The sequence below is a fragment of the Apodemus sylvaticus genome, chromosome 1 (assembly GCF_947179515.1).
Source record: "Apodemus sylvaticus chromosome 1, mApoSyl1.1, whole genome shotgun sequence".
Classification (NCBI taxonomy): domain Eukaryota; kingdom Metazoa; phylum Chordata; class Mammalia; order Rodentia; family Muridae; genus Apodemus; species Apodemus sylvaticus.
In genome coordinates this window covers 170,781,715-170,802,732 of record NC_067472.1, presented here as the reverse complement: position 1 = coordinate 170,802,732, position 21,018 = coordinate 170,781,715, and the positions used below count along the sequence as shown (strand labels likewise).

At 50.7% G+C, this 21,018-nt stretch overlaps 2 protein-coding genes across 2 annotated transcripts; both read left to right on the top strand.

Moving 5' to 3' along the window:
• Positions 1 to 1,166: 1,166 nt before the first annotated feature.
• Klk9 (kallikrein related peptidase 9) lies at positions 1,167 to 5,376 on the top strand. Its single transcript, XM_052194318.1, has 5 exons — positions 1,167 to 1,209; positions 1,355 to 1,511; positions 3,455 to 3,720; positions 4,761 to 4,897; positions 5,203 to 5,376. Exons 1-5 carry the CDS (start codon positions 1,167 to 1,169, stop codon positions 5,374 to 5,376), a joined length of 777 nt encoding a protein of 258 aa, XP_052050278.1.
• A 1,892-nt stretch (positions 5,377 to 7,268) lies between these two features.
• On the top strand, positions 7,269 to 13,475 carry Klk8 (kallikrein related peptidase 8). The gene is made up of 5 exons (XM_052178930.1): positions 7,269 to 7,338; positions 7,821 to 7,980; positions 8,254 to 8,516; positions 11,784 to 11,917; positions 13,320 to 13,475. The coding sequence occupies exons 1-5, from the start codon at positions 7,269 to 7,271 to the stop codon at positions 13,473 to 13,475; spliced, it is 783 nt and encodes a 260-aa protein (XP_052034890.1).
• Positions 13,476 to 21,018: the final 7,543 nt, after the last annotated feature.

Here is a 21,018-nt window from a genome sequence, read left to right as displayed (position 1 = left end):
CTCCCTCCCTGCGGCTCTCATTGTCATCGCCATTCAACAGCCCCAGAATTAAGTCACACATCTGATCTTTACCCCCAAGAGAACTGGGCACGGATGGTCTGGCTCACACATCGACATCACAGGGAAGGGGTGTTCCGGGGAGCAGGTTTCAACTTGAGACTCAGGTTCCTGGGCACCAGAAAGTGGACACAAAGGCCGACTCAGCCTTGGCCTGAAGACGTCATTGAAGGCATGTCAGCAGAGGGCATTCGATCCTGAGGATGAGTAAGAGTTTATCAGAAAAAGGAGGATATGGAGAAAGACCTCACTCCATCACTGACATCTTTGAAGGATTCCAGAGAGCCCCGCCCAGAACAGGGTGATATTGGGGACAGGGATGAGTCAGAACCAGGCTAGGCTCTCCCAGGGGGTTCACCCCATGCTGGGAGGGAGATGCATGAACATTGGGTAAAATAGAATGGGGGGCAGGGGGGATGGGCAAGACCAATACCGCAGGGGTGAGGCTCTGAGAGGGTGGCAGAGGACAGAGGAGAGGTGTGGAGAGAGATGGGCTTGACTCCAGAGACCTTGAACACCCGGGTTCGTGGGGAACTGTGGGGAAGGGCGCAGGTTATGACAAGAGTGGGTTAATCCAGATAGGACACGATTTCTTAACACCACAGGAGAGACTCGTGTGCTTGATGGAAGGAACCCAGAACAGGTTTGGTTTGGTAACAAGAGCTTCATTCTCACTCAGACATATATATTCTCTGTCTCTCTGTCTCTCTGTCTCTGCCCTCCCTCCCTTCCTCTTCCTATTCCTCTTCCTTCTCCTCCCAGTTCCCCTACTCCTCCAAGCCATAGACCATTTGAATCCAGATCTCGAAGTCTGAGAGCATGGGAAGCAATCCCCACCCTCTTAAGGCTCTGACAGAAACTCTCCAAGGCTCAGCGCCCTTCTCCCATTTAGCCAATTCTGCTAAGCTAGGAGACCCCATGGAGAGGTCCCTGTGCCCCCTCCCCTTCCAGAGGACCCTGTCATAAGGCCTTCCCCCTCCCCCGGGGACATTTCCCAACTCTGATTAATCACAAGGGCGGCCCCAACGGAGGAGGAAGGAAGATCTCTATGGCTTACCATAAAGAAGGCCAGGCTCCCGGTAGCAGGCCGAGGACCTGCGCCCAAGGCCATGAAGCTGGGACTCACGTTGGTGCTGTTCTCTCTGCTGGCAGGTGAGAAACCCAGACCTGCACCCTCCAACCCCATGTTTCCCGATACGGTGTCCTCGCCTTTTGGACTCCCCAGGAAACTCCTCCCCCGAGCTCTCCCCAGCCTGCTGGCTCTGATCTGACCCCTGTGCCCTCCACCGCACCCTAGGCCACTGTGGAGCTGACACCCGCACCGTGGGAGCCCGGGAATGCCAGCGCAACTCTCATCCCTGGCAAGCCGGCCTCTTCTACCTCACCCGGCAGCTCTGTGGAGCTACGCTCATCAGTGACCAATGGCTCCTCACAGCGGCTCACTGCCGAAAGCCGTGAGTGTCCAGAGCTGGCCAGACCCAGCTGCGACTGAGAAACAGGAGGAGGGGAAAGCCTGGCTTGGGGGTTTGGGGCCTCAGGATTGGAGGCAGTAGAGGGCTGACATCAAGTCAGGGCTCTTAGCTACCTGCTCAGAGACCTGATTCTAGGACTCAATACATAAGTCCTTCAGGGTCTCACTGGGTAGTAATTCTGGCTATCTTGGAACTTGCAATGGGGACCTGACTGACCTGGGACAGAGATCCAGAGACATCTGCCTTTCCAGAGTTCTGGGCTTATAGGCATTCGGCCCAAACAGACATTCAAGGTCACCCTCACTTACATAAAGCTCTAGGCCAGCACAGGCAACTCTGTCTCAAGGAGGGGAACTAAAACAAAAGAGAGAGAAAAAGAAAGGAACAAGTGATGGAGGACATAAGAGAGGACGAAGAAAGAAGAGGAAGAAAGAGAAGGATAGAGAGAAAGGAATGAAGGGAGGGAAAATTCTAGAACCTGTAGTCAGAAATTACTAGATTTCCAACCACAGTGTTAGGAATGGACCAGTGAACATGTAAAATCTGGCAGGTTTAATGTCCCAGAATCCCATGCTTGTAGAGTCTTGTGGACCAAGATGCCTCTGAATTGTGGATGCTTAACGTTCTCTGAATCAAATGTTTATACGGGGACTAGATCTGTAAAACTCTTGACTTACAGTGCTGGAATATTTGGATTCTAAGATCTTTGAGCGCTTGTATGCTATTTAATGCAGACAGTTTTAAAATCCTGCAGTTTGTCTTTGAGACAGGGTTTTGAATAGTCCTGGCTGTTCTCAAACCTGCTGTGTAGCTGAAGGTGGCCTTGAACTCTCCTTGAACTCCTTGCTCTTCTCACAACCTCCCCCTCCTCTCCTCCCCCTCCCTCTCCCGTCCTCTTCCTCCTCCTCCTCAGTGTTAGAATGATGGGCTTTTATAGCCACAGGACAAAAATCTTGAACTTTCTGACAAAATAAGATGTAGGATGTCAGAGGAGTGGCTCTATATAGTGCCCTGAGTTGAACTTCTCAGACTCCCAGAAGCACAGGCAATGAGGTGTCAGACTCTCAGGTGCCTTAGCATCCTGGGATCCTGATTCCAGTTGTTCTAGGGTCCTGGACACTGTAAGGTGAAAGAACCATCTCTACCTTTTCTCCAGACAAGGTCACCTAGGTTATTTCAATATTCTCTCTAGGAATTTCCCAACATGCATCCTTCCCAGATGAGCACCATCTTGGCCTGAGAGGGTGATATTTTGATTTAGCCCGCAAGATATCAGGGCTGCAGAGAGGGAGGAGGAATCAGGGGGGCTAGATGGACAAAGGGGCTAGCCTCCTCATCCCCCCTCATCCCCAGGGTGTCGGAGAGGCGAAGAAACTGAAATAAACACTTCGGTACTCCCCAAACCCCAAGTTTTTAATTGTAACCCTGATGCTCCCTATCGAAAGTTGGAAGCTAGGGGCCCTGGAGGCCATAGAAAGCCCCCAACTGCCCATAGCATGAATTTAGACCAAAGCAAGTTTGCTGGGGCTGCAGCAAGGGAATCTAAGGTTAGAACGGAGGAGAAACACCTGGGCAATACAGGATGTTACAGGTGGAAGTGGCTGTTTGAACTCTTGGAAAACTTGGAAGTTAGCCATATCCCACCTCCCTCCATACACACATTGAAAACACTTACAGCCACTCCCAAAGAAGCCACCAGACCTGTGGGAACAGGGGCGGGGTTGTTTTGTGTGGTAGGTGGGGTTCCTGTGCACCCACAAGGTTCCAGTGGGCCCAAGTCACCAGCGGGGCCCCAAGTGGGATGGGGAAGGAGGTGGCTGACTTCGGAAAGTAGACTACACGGAGCCGAGCCTTGGAGAAGGTGTGTGGCTTGGGTGGACCGAGCCCCCTGTCCCCAGCCTGACCTCTGGAGTCTGTCCTCACAGGTACCTGTGGGTGCGCCTCGGGGAGCATCATCTATGGCAGTGGGAGGGCCCTGAGAAGCTGCTTCTGGCCACAGACTTCTTCCCCCATCCTGGGTTCAATCCGGATCTCTCTGCCAATGACCACAATGATGATATTATGCTGATCCGGCTACCTCGGAAGGTCCGGCTGAATCCAGCTGTGCAGCCCCTCAACCTCAGCCAGAGCCTGCCAGCTGTGGGCACCCAGTGCCTTATCTCTGGCTGGGGCAGTGTGTCAAGCTCCAAAAGTACGGGTTTGCCCTTAACCCTCTCTCCCCCTACCTTCTCTCCTCTCTTCCTCCTCCCTTCCCCCATCTCCTCCTAAATCTCCTCCTCCCGTCCCTTCCCCCACTCCATCCTCCTCCTCCCTTCCCTTCCCCCACTCCATCCTCTTCCTCCATCTTCTTCTTTTCCCTCCCCTCCTTTTCCTCCTCCCTGTTTTCTTCCCTTCATCCCATGCTCACCCCTCCCTTTCCAGGGTCCTCCTCCCTAGGACTTGTTAGCTCTGAACCTAGCTCCAGGTTCATTGAGAGACCTTGTGTTGAGGGAATATCGCATAGAGTGACAGAGCAGGAGACCTGATGGCCTCCTTTGCCTCTGTGTACACACACACACCTTACACATCTGCATGAACCACGTAGATACACACAGAAAATTCAGGACAGGATGTGGTAGTATGTGTTTTTAATCCCCACATTTGGGAAGTAAGGGCAGACAGATCGTTGAAGCCAACCTGGTCTATACAGCATTATATACATATATGTATACATATACATATATATGGGGGAAAAAGTGCTCACACTCTCAAAATAGCACCTACTTGGCAGAATCACTAATACAGGCTACCCCCAGAGTGGCAGTAGAGGTTACCCTGGAGGGATTTCTGTCTGCAAGAGACTCTGTGTTGTCTTCCACTGTGTTACTGTGTTGTCTGGTTTCTGTTAATGTCTCTCAACCCTTTTCTCTGCAGGGCTGCCTTGCCATTTGCAGTGAGTTTCATCTCTGGGATGTTTATCTCCCTTCCTGGTCTTTATTCACCCCACCACACACACACACACACACACACACACACACACACACACCTTCCTGTTTCACTTCCTTTCTCCTTTGGCTTTCTTCCCTCTTAGCCATCTATTCTTTCTCCAGCTCTGGGTGACTCTCTGGGATCTCATCTCTGAGTCTTGGCCCAGTGACTCTGTAGGAGTCCTGAGGACAGAAGGGCTGCAGGGAAGGTTCTTGGGGGTGCGCCTTGGATTCTGGGAACATCTTCCATCTTCTCCCCCAACAGTACAGTATCCAATGACACTGCAGTGTGCCAACATTAGCGTCCTGGACAACAAGCTGTGCCGCTGGGCATACCCAGGCCACATCTCTGAGAAGATGCTGTGTGCTGGCCTGTGGGAGGGTGGCCGAGGCTCTTGTCAGGTGAGGCGTCCCCTGCGGGAGGACGGAAGCACTTTTCAGGACCTTGGGGTAGGAGATGGCTGGAACCACGGACTCGAGGACCTAGGGATCCAGGCTGAGTACTAGGAGGTTCTAGGAACCCAGGATGCTACATGGTGGGATGGGAAATGAGATCTGTGAGTTTTTATTCCTGGGTCTGAAGGAGGAGAGATTACAGACCAGGCCTCCCGGGTGTTGAATAGCAGGAAACAGGAAGCTTTCTCAGGAGGAAGCTTCGATTCTCGTGAATAGACACAGCTAACAGCTCTGTTCTTCACCACGCACAGGGTGACTCTGGGGGACCCCTGGTGTGCAAAGGAACCTTGGCAGGAATAGTGTCTGGGGGAGCTGAGCCTTGTTCCAGACCCCAGAGACCCGCTGTCTACACTAGCGTCTTCCACTACCTGGACTGGATTGAAAACACCATAGAAAAAGCCGAGTCCATGCTAAGGACAGACTAGAGAGGAAGATGGAGGTAGAACGAGAAGATGCGGCAGGATTCCACAGCCCCAGCTTCTCTGGCGCGCGACAAAGCTCGGGATGATGAAACTCCGCCCCCTCAGCCTCTGACCCTCTGACTTCACTCCTTAGGCTCCTCCCGAAGACTCCACCCACTTAGGTCATCTTCCCTCTTGGGTTCTGCTCCCAGGCAAATCAATTATAATAAGACCACGCCCCTCAAAAAACCAACATGCCTCCTTTACTCTTGGCCCATACTACATGATTTTAATCACCATTCTCTGGAATGGCCCAACCCCCAGGATCACCGCCAAGAAATATCTTTCACTGAATAGCTGCGGCATCCCTTCAAATTTCACCCAATAGGATTTCTTCTCTGGACTCCATCCCATTTAGGAGACTCCATCTCCTAGTGATGTTAGTACTGCGCTTATTCCGCGCACGTGGACCTCAGATGGCTCTGAGTTCTGCCCCGGGTGTGTCGTGGGTTTGACTCTTGAGAGAGGATGATGGGAGCATCGATCTCTCCAGAGCCACCAGATGAATCCGAATAAACCATAAAAAAACGATGACTTCCTGTTGCCTGTAATGTGGGATAAAGGGTGCGCACAGATGGGGAGGAAAGGGTAAATGAAGGAGCCTGCACCGGCCGAACCTTTGCGCTAACCTTAACAACAAGCCTATTGCAGCACCTTGGGACTTCAGCCAGGGCTGGTCCCGCCGCCCTGGGAGGAAGGGGAAACCAGGTTACAGCGCCACCCTAACCTGCCTACCCAGATGCCCCGGGCTGGTTACTGATCCACCCTCAAAGTCCCCAACCAGAACACACGCCTTTCCCAACTTCCACAAAACTCAGTTCCAAACCTTCCTGAAGGACAGAGAACTTAATCCCAGCCCCTTTTCCTCAGACCCTGGAGAACACCCCGGTCCTCCTCCTTCAGAGTCAACCTCCACCCTCAAACTCAGGAACCTAGATCTCAGAGCTCCTCCCTTCCATCCAGGGTGAACCCTGGATGAGGTATTCAAACCCCATCTCACTTCCCTCCCACTCAGGGATTCGGGCTTCCACTTTCCTCCATCAGACTCGGGTCCAGGCTCTGTTCCTCCTCTCTCTCAGACCAAGATATTCAAATACCAGCCCTCCTCCCTCCGGCCCAGGAGCCCAGATTCCAGTTGCCTTCCTCCGACCCATCTCTTTCCGTTCTACCCCGGGGGTCGGTGCACTGCCCCTCTAGTCCCCACCTCGGTTACCGAGACTCCAGCCCCTCCCCCTAAAGTCACTCCAGCCCCTGCCCCTCCTCGAGCGCTTGCGGGTTCAGCCGCACAGGGGCAAGGTGCGGGCAGAAGGCGGAGCCGTGGGCGGGGCTTCCTAGTTAAAAGGCTGCAAAATCTTGTACCTGACACACCGAAGGGAAGTCCGGGGGCCTCTTCCACCGAGTCCGAGTGACCCCGCCCCCTGCATTCTGGAAGGTGAGGCGCAGAGGTCCCCAGACGCGGACCTCAGGCTCAGGGAGGTCCCCCTTCCCCTGAGCCCAGGACCCCACCCCCCACCCCCAGCCTCACATTCTTTCTCTCAGGATCTTCAAGCAGGTCTCCTAGGCTCCCTCTTCCCCAGGACGTTGGAGTCACAGCCTCAGATCTTTCTCTCCAATCTCACGAGTGGGCCACAACTTCTTTCTTTATAATGTTGGGATCCCCACCAGCCAGGTCTCCCCCACCCTAAAATTAGGGGATCTAGAGCTTTGCCTCAGCCTCCTCAGACCCCAGCTCCATCCTCCAGCAAGACTCAAGACAGCTCCGGAAACACCTCCTTTCCCTGGTTCCCCAGACAACAAGACCTCAGGCTCCTCCCTCGGACGTCCTCTTAGTTCCTCCCTCTTCCTCAGAGGCCACCATGGGACGCCCCCCACCCTGTGCAATCCAGACGTGGATCCTTCTGTTTCTGCTAATGGGAGCGTGGGCAGGTGAGGGCAACAGGTACCAACACCCAGGGACTTCAGTGGGATAGGGGTTACTGGACTCTGAGCGAGCTCCTGCTGACGCGTGGGTGCGTGGGTGCGTGGTGGTCTTGGGGACTGGGGAGCTTTCTTGGGAGTGAATACAGATGACAACGCGTGGTGAGGGAGTGGGTTGAGTTTCCCGTAGGTACATGGCTGCGGTCTTATTGTCTGTCAGACAAGGGGCTGTATTGGAGCGTGGGGATGAATAAGAGCTCCTCTGGAGCTGTGTGAAAGCATGGTGGGGGCTGTGCCTAGTGTGGATTAGTGAGCTTACATGTGTGGCCATGTGGTCATGTTCCAATGGACGCTGGACACATAGCTGTTGAAGTCCTAAGAGATGGTACGCAGAGGAACTGGCCTGTGTGTCCATTTGAACCCACAGTGGCTCTCCCGGCTGGGGCTCTGACATCGAGGGTGGCGACCCACCCTTCTCCTTCCTGATGCAGGACTCACCAGAGCTCAGGGCTCCAAGATCCTGGAAGGTCAGGAGTGTAAACCCCACTCCCAGCCTTGGCAGGCAGCCTTGTTCCAGGGTGAGAGACTGGTTTGTGGGGGTGTCCTGGTCGGAGACAGATGGGTCCTCACGGCAGCCCACTGCAAAAAAGAGTGAGTGAAGGACTGGCCTCGGATGGGTGTGGATCTGGAGGGAAGAGGCTGAGGGCTCCATTTGAGGAAGAGAAGGAAGTTAGAAGCTGGGGTCAGATGAAAGAGGGCTGCTGGATCTGAGGCAGACAGGCTAGGGCCTGGACTCCTGGGCTTGGCAGAAGATGAACGGGTTCTGAGGGAGAAGGATGGGTAAGGACCCCCATGTACCTCCAACTTCTGCCTGGGTTCCGACATCCACCCCCACTCCTCGCCCCCCCATCCCTCCTTGCGCAGGAAGTACTCCGTGCGGCTAGGTGATCATAGCCTCCAGAGCAGAGATGAGCCAGAACAGGAGATCCAGGTGGCTCGGTCTACCCAGCATCCCTGCTTCAACAGTAGCAACCCAGAGGATCACAGTCACGATATAATGCTCATCCGACTGCAGAACTCAGCAAACCTCGGGGACAAGGTGAAGCCCATCGACCTGGCCAATGTGTGTCCCAAAGTTGGCGAGAAGTGCGTCATATCAGGCTGGGGCACTGTCACCAGCCCTCAAGGTAAAGAGTTGGGCCCCTGGGTAAAAGGGTGAAGAGAAGGCAGTCGCCCCCAGTGGACCCCAAGACCTGACCCCCACCCAGCATACCCTGACCTACACACACCCTAAGAGAAGATAAGGAAAGAGACAAGTGACCACATTCAATTTTATGGGGAAGGGGAGGAAATGCTTTGGGGAGGGGGACTGTAAGGAAAGTGCTTAGCAGGCGTGAGGGCCTTGAGTTCAAATCCCCTAGCACCCATGTTAAAGCCAAGTGTGACAACATACACTCGTAACCCCGATGCTGGGAGGTAGAGAAAGGTGGGTCCCAGGGTTCATCAGTCAACCATCATAGCCCAAAGATCTAGGTTAGATGACAGACCCTGTCTCAGTACATATATGTAGTGAAGCATAGACACTGTTTGGTTTGAATAATATCTATTCACTTGCTTGTGTGTGTAAGTGTGAGCATGCGCACACGGGCATACATGCCAAGGTCAGAGGACGGCCTGTAGGAATCAGTTGTTTCTTTCCACCTTTCAGGTCCTGGGGCACGGGGAGGTTGGAACTCAGGTTGCGAGGTTTGGCAGCAAGCATCTTCACCGGCTGAGCCATCTCAGCAGCCCGTGTTGTGCACGTGTGATCACAGCTCTGAGGAGTTAGATAAACACGGGGGCTCCTGGGACTCTCTGACCAGACAGCCTAGCTGAATTGCTGAGTTACAGGCCAATTAGAAATGCTGGCTTGCAAACCAAGATAGACTCCAGCGTGAGGATCAACACCATTGGTTAATCACTAAACACACACACACACACACACACACACACACACACACACACTCAACCAGAAACCTTGAATGCTAGATGATAATGAGAAAGAGATTAGACAGCTTGTTAGTATTAAGCAGAATTCAAAAAAAGAAAAAAAAAATAAACCGCCTTTCCTTTACCTTGTATCCACTTCCATTGTATAGAGCTTTATATAAACATCGTAGCCGACTTGGACACAAGCTCCATTCTGACCCTGTTCTTTCTCACACCCTAGGGACCAGACCCTTCATCATCACCCAGCTTCCATGATCCAAGGAGGTCCAAACTCCCTTCTTATTCACGTGCCAAGCATTATTTGCTTTGGGGTGTTGGTATAGCTAGAATGTTCCTCAGCTCATAACTTTATAGTGAGAACAAGTGGGACTCAGCTCAGAGAAACAATGGGGCCCTCCAGGCATTGGCCCTGCCAGCAATCAGGTCCCTACATGCCTTGACTTCTACCAAGACAGCCATCGTGGCTTGGAAATGCATACTGAGGAATGGGTGGATCTTTCCCTCAGGCCTGGGGGAGCCACTTCCTATCCCCCAGCCTTGCTTTCTCACTTTCCACAGTGATGTGCAGGGAGTCAGCATTGGCAATAAGCCCATCAGGGTTCTGTTTTCTTTAGTTTGTATTGCATTGTGTATGCGTATGTGTGTGTTTCACAGTGCACATAGGTGGAGGTTGGCTACAACTATGGGACTTAGTTCTCTCCTTCCGCCATGATGCCCTAAGAATCAAAATCAGGCTACCAGGCTTAAGGTTTGATTCACTGAGATATCTCTACGAGACTCATCTGTGTTTCTTTCTTAGTTTTTTATTTTTATTTATGTGTATGAGTGTCTTTGCCTGCATGATGTGTGTGTACTCCATCCATGCAGTGTCTGAAGAGGCCGGAAGTTCTAAAACTGGTGCTGTAGATGGCTTTAAATCACCATGTGGGCACCATGTGGGCACCGGGAGCAGAGCCTGGGGGCTCTTAACCACTGAGCATCTCTCCAGACCTCAGGCTGATTATTGTTTTGCTTTGACACAGGGGCTCTCTATTGTGCAGCCCTGGCTGTCCTGGAACAATGCAGACAAGTCTGCCTTTGAACTCCCAGGGATCTACACGCCTCTGCTTTCCAAGTGTCAGGGCTAAAGGTGCCTGCCACCCCTTCTATCTGCTCTCTTGACAATGTGTTCTGTGTGCTTGGAAGATCCCTGGGAATGTTTTGTAAATTTTCCTGCATGGATGAATGAACGAATAAAATGAATGAGCGCATCCTGACCTCTTCAAAGAGTGTGAGCAGAAAGAGTCTGTGTCTTCTCCCCGTCTTCTCCTTAAAGGGGATTAATAGCAAAGTTAATTGTAATTTCAGTCATTAATTTTTTTGTCAGTATTAGAGATTGAGCTGGGGGCCTTGCTCTTGTTAGGCAGGTGTTCTATCACTGAGCCACACCCCCAGGCCCTCTCAGGGGATTCTAGGCAAGGGCTCCACCTCTGAGCCACACCCACAGCCATCCATTAACATTTATTAAGCACCCAGTATGCCCAAGATACTGTGGTCAACACGGGAACAAGCATATAGTCATGAGCAAATGTGAAACTCTCCTGGAGCTCACCCCACTCGGGGGAAATAGACAATAAGCAAACACATGTAACAGAAAGTAACAAGAGGCAAGAGGAAAGTTGTGAAGGGTATAAAAGGATACAAAACCCCAGGAGCTCACACAGACTATCATCCCAGGCACCTAGGAGGCTGAGGCAGGAGGATTTCATGGTCAAGATCTGTCTAAGCAGTTTAATGAGAGTCATGTCTCAAAAAATCAAAAGTATAATGTGACATGCACAATTATGACCCCAACACTTGGGTAGTGGAGGTTTGGAGAATCAGGAGTTCACTCAGCTCTGCAGAGAGTTGGAAGCTAATCTTGGCTACATGAGACCACCTCAAAAGAAACAAAAATCAATAAAAAAGAGGATTTGGATGTAGCTCAGTGATACAGTGCATACCCAGCATGGATGAGGACTTGAATTCAATTTCCCTCCTCCTCCACCTTTCCCTCCTCCTTCTCCCTCCTCCTTCTCCTCCCCCCCTATTCTCCCCACCCCACCGCATGCGAGGACAGACAGATGTACTTTAATTACAGAGGTCAGGAAGGGCTTCTAGGAGGAGATTATATTTGGGAAAAAGAAAATATAGATGAAATTAAGGACCTGGTGGGCTAATGCCAAGAAATCTGGGAAGGGGACGGGGGCATGTCACAAGAGATATTCCAAAATTCCCCTCCATCATCTGACCTTAGATTTAAATTTTACTAAAGGCAAGAAACAGAAGGTAAGATTCGAGGGCTCCTGTCTTAGATAGAGAAAGATACACTGGTCTGTGAAGCCGTGGGTCCCATGGAATGTCCAGCCAAGGGGCTGCAGGGAGGTCCAGTGTGGATGGCATGGAGAAAAAAGGTATCCTGTATCTTCTTGCCTCTCCCTCCTCAGAGAACTTTCCAAACACCCTCAACTGTGCGGACGTGAAAATCTACTCCCAGAACAAGTGTGAGAGAGCCTACCCAGGGAAGATCACTGAGGGCATGGTCTGCGCCGGCAGCAGCAACGGGGCCGACACGTGTCAGGTGAGTCTCCTCTGAAACTGCCCCTCACAGCTTGGTGTGGATGGGCTGTGACCCAAAAAATGCGGTACCTAGAGAAGTTGTGCTGTCCTGGCAGAGTTCAGAGAAAACCAGCTACTCACAGGAGGTTACAGAGAGGTTGGCATGCTCAGGGGCTTTGCTGGCCACCATCCTTGTCTTGTCAGCCTTTGTGTACATGGTAAGCTGTGGAGAGGTGACAGAGGGTATGGAGGACAATCTGAAACTAAGGATTAGGCAATGCTTCACTCCCGGTGATGACTCTTTGAACTGGTCTGGTTTCTGCCACTAGGTTCCCAAGGGAGGCTTCCTTGTGTCATTGCATCCTTGGGGACCAGCATTGCCTTCTGAGCTGGCCAGGAGGTAGAATCAGACTTCCATGGTGACCTCCCATCCCTCATGGCATTTTTTCACAGATAGAATGTTTTATTCCCCATCCAGGCATCTGTGTCCATAGGACTTACTCTGGCTTTGACCCTTTCAAGGAAGCTCCGCCCACATCACTAACGATTAGCCCCCCCCCCCCCCACCAAGGCAGATCTCTCTTCCTCATCTGCCAAGGATGTTGTGGTTCCCCTCACTGACAAACCAGCCTGCCTCAGAGACCACAAAGGTCCCCAGAAGTGCACCTTAGGGATTGGTTCTGTGCATGAGTGTGACGTCTTTTCATCTGTCTCCATGAGGATCCTTTTCTTTCCCCTGTGCTCCCCAACTGGAGTCATTAGCTGAGTCCCCTCAACTAAAAGTTGTCTCTATGAATTACACTTTGGACACTTGGCTTTCATTTCTCGTTGGTGAGGAATTTGACCATCATCTTTAGAACTCTTCTCTGCACTGGAAACTCCACTTTCTCCCGCTGAACTACCACATCTGATTCCCATTTCCTAGAAGAAACCAACCATTCCACTGTGCAGAAGACTTGGTTTTAGGACCAGGAGATATGGCTCAGTTGATAGAGTCCCTGCCTACCACACACAAAACCCCAGGTTCCACCCCCATCGAAGCAGAAACTGGGTGTGGTGGTGCATGCCTGTCCTCCCAGTACTTGGAAGGTGGAGGCAGGGGGATCAGAAATCCAGGGTTAATCTCAGCTCCACAGAGGGTTTGAGGTACCGGGGCTATGGGAGACTATATCTCAAAAGTTAAATGCTTAGGAGTTTATTGCAAGATGGTAAAGTCACTTCTTGCTAGTCAACCCCAACGACCTGAGTTTGATTCCCAGGACCCTCCTTGTAGAAGGAGAGACCAGCCCCCTCCCTGCACATTGACCTCTGATCTCCATGTACCATATTAGATAGCAAGATACAATCCAGAGTTTTAAATGCTGGGTGCAGAAGGAAAAGGAACATGGGCATTTTAAGGCAAATAAAACTCTGCCTCTGTTCAGGGCGACTCGGGAGGCCCTCTGGTGTGCAATGGAATGCTCCAGGGCATCACCTCGTGGGGCTCAGACCCGTGTGGGAAACCCGAGAAACCAGGAGTCTACACCAAAATCTGCCGCTATACTACCTGGATCAAGAAGACCATGAAGAACAGGAACTGATCCTGTGGGGGGGGTCAATAAACATCACCACTGGCTGGCTCCACAACTGCGTTTTGGCCTGTGTTTAGGGCGGAGGGACAGAGGAGGGTAGAGGGCTACATCTTGCTAGCAGACTTGGTGGGAGGCGTGAAGGGACGAGGTCCCCATGGCTTCTGTGCCCATCACATTTTCTGAGTGGCTATACAAGGGCTTGAAGGACTTGGGCGTGGCGGGACATGTCTGTCATCCTGGTACTCAGGAGGTTGAGGTTGGAGGAATAAGACCTTAAGACCAACCTCAGCAACATAGTAAGTTCAGGGCCAGTATGGACTAAGTGAGGCCTTGCCTTAAAACGGAGCAGGGGAAAGAGGAGGAGGAGAAAGAAGAGGAGGAGAAGGCGGAGGAAAGCAACTTTGGTTAGGGGGGGTGCTGTTTCAAAGGATCAAAATTTATAAGAATTTTCAAATATCCCAGCCCAAGTCTGTAACAGGTCAGTGTTTTGTTTTCTTTCCCCCACTTCCTCGTGAGACAGGGTTTCATTCTATAGGACAGGCTGGTCTTAAAATCCTGATTCTGATACCTCCGCCTCCTGAGCACTGGAACAGAGGGAGAATACCATCACACAGAAATTCCCATTATGGTTTTCCTGCTTTTTAAAGTTGGTGCTAGCGATTGAGGCCCAGGCTTTGCCTGGCCAGGCAAGTGCTTTACCCCCAAATCGTGTCCCAGCTCCTTACACAAGGAATCTAGGCAAAATCTCTACCACTGAGCCAATACCTCCTGCCCCTCACTGGTGGGGTTTGGGTAGCTCTACTGCTGAGATACATCCTCAGCCCATTTAGTTAGTTAGTTAGTTAGTTAGTTAGATAGTTAGTTACTATCATTGTGTGTGTGTGATGTGTGTGTATGGCATACATGCAGAAGTCAGAGGACCACTTCATGAAGATGTCTCTCTCTCCTTCTCCCTTTATATAGGCTCTAGGAGTTGGATTCAGGAAATGAGGCTTGTGTGGTAAGAACTTCTACCTGCTGAGGTATCTTGTCAACCCCACAGATGCTTTTAAATACATTTTAATTCCAAACAATCCTCACTAGGTCGTCCAGGCTGACTGGAGCCTTGATCGCACTCTGAAGCTACCACAGGCTTTACATTTACAATTACAATTACATATATGTGTGTATGTGTGTACGTATATGTGTGTGTGCATGTGGTGTGTGTGTGTGTGTGTGTGTGTGTGTGTGTGTGTGTGTATCTGTATGTGTGCATGATTACAGTGGCCACCAAAGGGCATTCAATCCCTGGAACTGGAGTTACAGATGGCTGTGGGTTGACATGTGGGTGCTGGGGACCAAAGCTGGGTCCTCTGAGAGAGCAGGGATAACTCTGAGATAACTGCTCTTATCCACTGAGTATCCATGGGTACAATAGTGGCATGGATGTTGTGAGGGGACTGATGGCTCTGTGACTGGATTTAAGGCCTGTTCCACAAGAGGAACTGTGTGCAATCTAGAACTGTATATCTGGCTCAAAACCCGCAAATAAAAAAAATCATGTTCAGCATTCTTAATGATTTATTTTATTATTTATGCATATGTCTCTCTGAGTGTGAGAGAGAAACAGAGACCGAGACCAGAGAGACCGACATGTATGAGGCTTTCTGAGGAGACTAGAAGATGGCGTCAGATTCCCTGGAGCTGGGGTTAAACAGATGGTTGTAAGCCACCATGTAGTCTCTGGGAACAGAACCTGTGTCCTCTGCAAAAGCATCAAATTCCCCCTCCCCATCTCCCTCCCTCCCTCCCTTCCTCTCCCCCTCTCACTCTCCTCCCACCCTGTGTGCCCCCCTCTCTCTCTTTCTCTGTGGTTTTCTCTCTTTCTCTCTTGTCGATGACCCTGTCTTCATATGTCCAAGTATTCACCTGCATGTATGTCTGTGCAATACATGTGTGCCCAGTACCTGAGGATGCAAGAGGGCATCAGATCCTCTGGAACTGTAATTAAAGATGCTGGTGGCTAGCTACCATGGGGGTACTGGGAACTGACCTCTTGATATTCTTAATGCCTACGCCATCTCTCCAGCCCCAAGAATTCATGACTTTTGGTCTTTTAATGAAAGAGAGCAGGGTTAGTCAATCTTATTTTTCTCTTTCAGCCACATCATCGATTCCTAAATGGCTAATGATTTCACTGAACTTTATTCAGGAGGCCAATCCTAACCAGCCAGTGGCTGGTGCAATGCGCTATGAAACATGGCTGGTTGGGTTATTTGAGGACCATTTTCCTCCACAGGGTGTGTGGGTGTGTTGAATGTCTTGCACAATTAGATACCAACTCTGGTCCAGCTTGAAGGGGACCCGCCCCAGGAACCGTGAGTGTTGCTGGCTTGGCTTGAGTCCTTCTCCATCCACGATATTGTACCCATGAATACTCAGAGAACAAATTTAAGGCATCGTCCTGAGACTATTACATCACGAGGCCAGAGAGACGCTCAGTGGGTTACGGCAGAGCACTGCTCTCTCAGAGGACCTAAGTTTTGTTCCCAGCACCCACACGGCAGCCCACAGCCATCTGTAGCTCCAGTTCCAGGGATCGAACCCTCCAGTGTGAGGGAGGGATTGTGAGGGAGGCTTTCACCTGATATGGGAAAGGAGGGAACCTCTCCCTCAAAGAAGTGCATGTGGGTCTACAATGAAGGCAAATGAGACTTAGGAGGTCAGAAGCAATAAACCATCAGAAGCCACGGGTGAGGCAGGAGTGGCCAAGTTGGTGTGTGCAGGATACCGCGGGCAGGGCACAGCTGGGAGGGTGACTGTCTCTCAGTCCTCACATGTGATTGTGAGCTACCATAGGAGTCACCAGAACAGGCTTCAGGACAGGCCCGAGGACAAGGAAAGACGTGGGGCTGAGTGTCTGGATGTGGCGTTGGTGACAAGTGCTGGGCTTAGCTCCAAACATGAAATGCTTCTGTTTGTTTCACGGCTTTGGTTTTGGTTTTCAAGACAACCTGTGTAGCCCTGGCTGTCCTAGAACTCTCTGTTCTGTAGCTCAGGCTAGCCTCAAACTCAGAGATCCACCTGCTTCTGCCTCCTGTGTGCTAGAATTAAAGAATGTGTGAGGATGTTTATCTTAATAGGACCAGCAGTTCTGAGGTGTGTGTGTGTGTGTGTGTGTGTGTGTGTGTGTATACACACGTGTGTAGGTCAGAGGTCAACCTCATCCTTCCCCAGGCACAGTTTACCTTCAGGATCTATCACTGGCCTGGAGCTTGCTAAGAAGGCCAGGCTGGCCATCGAGAGAACCCCAGGGACCCCTGTGTGTGTGTGTGTGTGTGTGTGTGTGTGTGTGTGTGTGTGTGTGTGTGTAGCTCCCTAGAGCTGTGTCCTGGTCTGCATTTCCCCAAGGCACTTACTTCACTGAACTAGCCTCACATCTCCAAAATTCCTCCTTCCATATGTAGCTGTTTATTTTCTTACCTGGGAAACGAAGGTGACAATCCTCTATCCACCCCAAATGAGAATGAACAAAGGACACTGCGGGCCGGCTCACTGGTTAGGAGCATTTGTTCAGTCCCCAGGAACCAGGTCAGATGGTATACAGCCAGCTGTAGCCACAGGGGATCTGGCTCCCTCTTTTGGCCTCTATAGGTACTGCCTAAGCGCACACTTGCACATACAGATACACACACATGCATGTAAATACAATCTATAAAGGGGAAAAAAAATCTAGCAGGTCTGAGAAGCGCCCAACACGCGTCCAGTAGGCTGACAGGGCTGGAGGCCTCTTCCTTTGCTGCACTTTGGGCTCGGCATCTTCTCTGTACCCGTTTCTCGTGCACAGCTTTAAGTAATCCTGATGTGTTCTGTGCTCTCCCGCGTTAGAGGAGGGCACAGTGAGACACAGAAGAGTGAAGTCACTCACCTGAAGTCACAGGGTGAGGAACTCTGTGTTGGATTGACCTGTGAGGCCACGTTCTTTTCTGCCACACCCCGAGGCAGAATGGCTCAGCAGGACTGAGCGTAAGGAGGCGGCTCTGTGGGTGCTAGGTGGTTTGCAAAATATTGTTTATTTAAGTACCTCCAGCTAATGCAGGCTCGCTGCTAAAGAAAACAGTGGTGAATGCCATACACGGTTCACTGAGCTCAGGGACAGGTGTTTAGTCACAAACCAGCCTTACTAATGAAGACGGAACAGAGGGACACACACACAGTGACATCTAGGGATCAACAGGCCTTTCAAAGACCAGAGCTTTCCCCTTCCCCACTACCCTGGCTCCTTCACAATAGAGTTAGTCTCATGTGGTCCAGGTAGACTTTAAGCACCCATGTAGCCAAGATTGACCTTGGACTCTGATCTTCCTGCTTCCAGACTCCCCAGTTGCCAGGATTGCAGCCACGAACCACCATACCTGTTTATGCGGGGTGTGTGTGTGTGTGTGTGTGTGTGTGTGTGTATGTATATACATGTGTGTATATACACATAAATATGCATATACATATATGTACATATATGTACATACATGTATGTATACATACATATGTGTATACATATATGTGTGTATACATATATATGTATATACATATATGTGTGTGTATACATATATATGTATATACATATATGTGTGTATATACATATATATGTATATACATATATGTGTGTGCACATGTGTATATATATGTATGTATATGCATATATATGTATATACATGTGTGTATATGTATATATGCATATACATATATGTGTGTGTGCACGTGTATGTATATATGTATATATGTGATATATGTGTATGTGCATGCGCGCGCGCGCGCGCGCGCGCGCGCGCGCGCGCGCGTGTGTGTGTGTGTGTGTGTGTGTGTGTGTGTGTGTGTGTGTGTAGGAGGCTAGAGCAGTATATAAGTTGCCTTTCTTTATCACTCCCCACCTCAGCACCGTGAGACAGGGTCTCTCAGTGAACCAGAAGCTCGCCAATCAGCTAGGCTGCCTGACCAGCAAGGTGTTGTGATCTTCCTGTCTCCATGCACCCACAATAACAGGATGGCAGGCATATACAACATGGGGTTGTAGGCATGCACAGCAGGTTTGGCTTTTTATGTGGGTGCTGGGGATTTGAACTCAGGCCCTCAAGCTTGCAGAGCAAGTGCCAACTGAGCCATCTGCCTAGCCTCATCATGAGTTGATTATTGTTTTTACAAAAGTCTACCAACACCTTGAAATAAAAGAGTCTCTAACCAAGCGTATGCATCTCTGTATCTTTGACATGTGGGCCAGCCTAGTATACAGTTGATGCTCAATAGAGCTCTTTCGTGTATTTGAGGAATTGGGTCTGAAACAGGATATGGTATAAGGACTGTGAAGAAAGCAAAGACCAGAGAAAGACTTGGATTTTTAACTTCTGTGGTTTGATCCAGGGCTCCAGGGAGAAATGCCAGCACAGGTCTGAAACCTCCACAGCTGCAAGTCACAAATGTGGATGTGATGGGAGGGTCACAAGTTCAAGGCAAGCATGGGCTGTAAAGTGACAGCCTGTCTCTGGAAGAGAAGGGAGAAGGAGGAGGGGAGGGCAAAGAGTCTAGAACTGGATTTGGCTTTCTATTGAGGGCCGTATGTGAGCTGGCCTTGTATTCAGCAACAAGAAGGAATAGCTGTGACCCAGAGGGATGCTCCGTCAGGAGAGGGAGACCCGCCACTGCAGGTGAGTCCACTGGCTCGGAAACAACATTGCCACCCCAGAAGGTCACCACAGTGTGTTGGTCTAGCCTACTGCCATGTTCTCCACGGTTCTAAGAAGGCTGCTACAGTCTCAGAATTGGCAGACGCCAGAAGGACACCACTAGGCAGGATGAAGAGTGAGCCACCTTTTAAAAGTTTTTATGAGGTAGTATTCTGTGAGAGCCTACTTACGGAGCCAGACAGCCCTGATTCCCAACCCTCTTGCCGCCACCTTGGGAGCTGGAATCACAGGTATGTGACACCACATCTACCTTCCTGCCTGAGTCTCTTTCTGAACATAAGGATCCCCCAGTGAGGGGCTATGGTGTGACCAGCAGTAGAGTACTCACCTACTATGTGCAAGGTGCTGGTTTTAACCCCAATACTCTCCCCCACCATAGGAAGGTAGAGTGGAATCTTTTGAAAAACAAAAGGGAGAAAAGGAGGCCTGGCAGGGGGAGAGGAGACTCTATTAGATAATGATTGATATAGTTTTATTATTAGAACACATAATATATTTGTTTTATATAAGTGTATTAAAATATATTAAATGTAGATGTATGTGTATTAAAATGTATATAATGTATTAAATGTAAAAATGTATTTTTAAGAAAACATAATCAATGTATTATACGATCAAATATCAATATGAGCTGGTGAGATGACTCAGTGGGAAAAGGTGCCTGCCACCAGACCCCACAAGATGAGAGGAAACCATCAGCTCCCCGAGGGTGGCCTCTGACTCCACATGTAAACCACGGCACACATGCATACAGACAATAAATAAATACAATTTACTATTTTTTAAAGAACACGAGGACAGAGACTAGACCTGTATCCATAAGAGCCCTGCTGGTGTGGAGTGTGGAGTCTTTTTTTTTTTTTAATTTTATGTCTGTTTGGGCTGGGAGTAAGTTCAGCCTCAAAGGCAGTACTGGATCCAGCAGGCAGGAATTCCAACACATTGGTCACAGACAATGGTGTGGGGTCTCGGCTCCCCTGAGAGAAAGTTAGAAAATGATCCTTGTGAGGCTCCAAACTGACGGCCTCTCTGCTTTCCGCACCTGCTAGAATTCTGCTCCAGGGGACGACTCCTTGATGGGGTGATGCCAGAATGTGTGGGGGCTGGCTTCCACACACACAGGAGTCGCCCTACCTGCCTGCAGTAAAGAGGGTGGAGGGAAAGATCTGTGATATCAACTGTTGGGGCTGCCCCAGGGGTTTCAGATAACCCCTAAGCTCAAAGCAGAGGGAAGGAGCCCAGAGCCGGCTCCACCTGTGCCCCAGGGAACTGGAGGCGTTGCGGGGGCAGGGGAGGTATAAAGGGCCAGCCCTGGAGAAGGCTGGAGACACTGGGCTCCGGATCAAGGACAGAGCTCAGCCAAGTCACTCTCAGGTGAGAGGAACCTTCATCAGAGGGTGGACACAACCCTCCCTGGAGACTGGGGCTCCAGGGTCCTAGACAGGAGGACACGATGGGCAAACGAGGGTAGCTGTCCACCCACAAGATAAGAGCAAGGGAGCTGTCCTGGCCCAGGGTCTGAAGGAGGAGGGCTGGGGTCTGAATCCTGGGATCAGAGGGAGAGGCCCAGGGTGTGAACCTTTGGATCTAAGGGAGGAGGGCTGGAATTGGACTCCAGGGTCTGAGAAAGGAGGTTTGGAGTCTAAAACCCCAAGGTCTGGGGGAGGAAGGTGCTGATTAGATTTCTGAATCTCAGAGAGAGGAGACCGGAGGCTTGGACTCCTGACTCCAAGGGAGGAGGGGTGGGGCTGTGTCTTAGTACCTCATCTTTCATCATCCCTTGCTCTGGCAACATTTAGCTCTGGTCTGGCTGTCCCTGAGCCACTGTCACCGAG

Bases quoted from the DNA above. Each gene is read 5' to 3' on its own strand.
- Klk9 (XM_052194318.1), top strand. From the start codon at position 1,167: ATGAAGCTGGGACTCACGTTGGTGCTGTTCTCTCTGCTGGCAG. The intron at 1,210-1,354 runs GTGAGAAACCCA...ACCGCACCCTAG, and splicing joins GCTGTTCTCTCTGCTGGCAG to GCCACTGTGGAGCTGACACC. The intron at 3,721-4,760 runs GTACGGGTTTGC...CTCCCCCAACAG, and splicing joins CAGTGTGTCAAGCTCCAAAA to TACAGTATCCAATGACACTG.
- Klk8 (XM_052178930.1), top strand. From the start codon at position 7,269: ATGGGACGCCCCCCACCCTGTGCAATCCAGACGTGGATCCTTCTGTTT. The intron at 8,517-11,783 runs GTAAAGAGTTGG...CTCCCTCCTCAG, and splicing joins CACTGTCACCAGCCCTCAAG to AGAACTTTCCAAACACCCTC. The intron at 11,918-13,319 runs GTGAGTCTCCTC...GCCTCTGTTCAG, and splicing joins ACGGGGCCGACACGTGTCAG to GGCGACTCGGGAGGCCCTCT.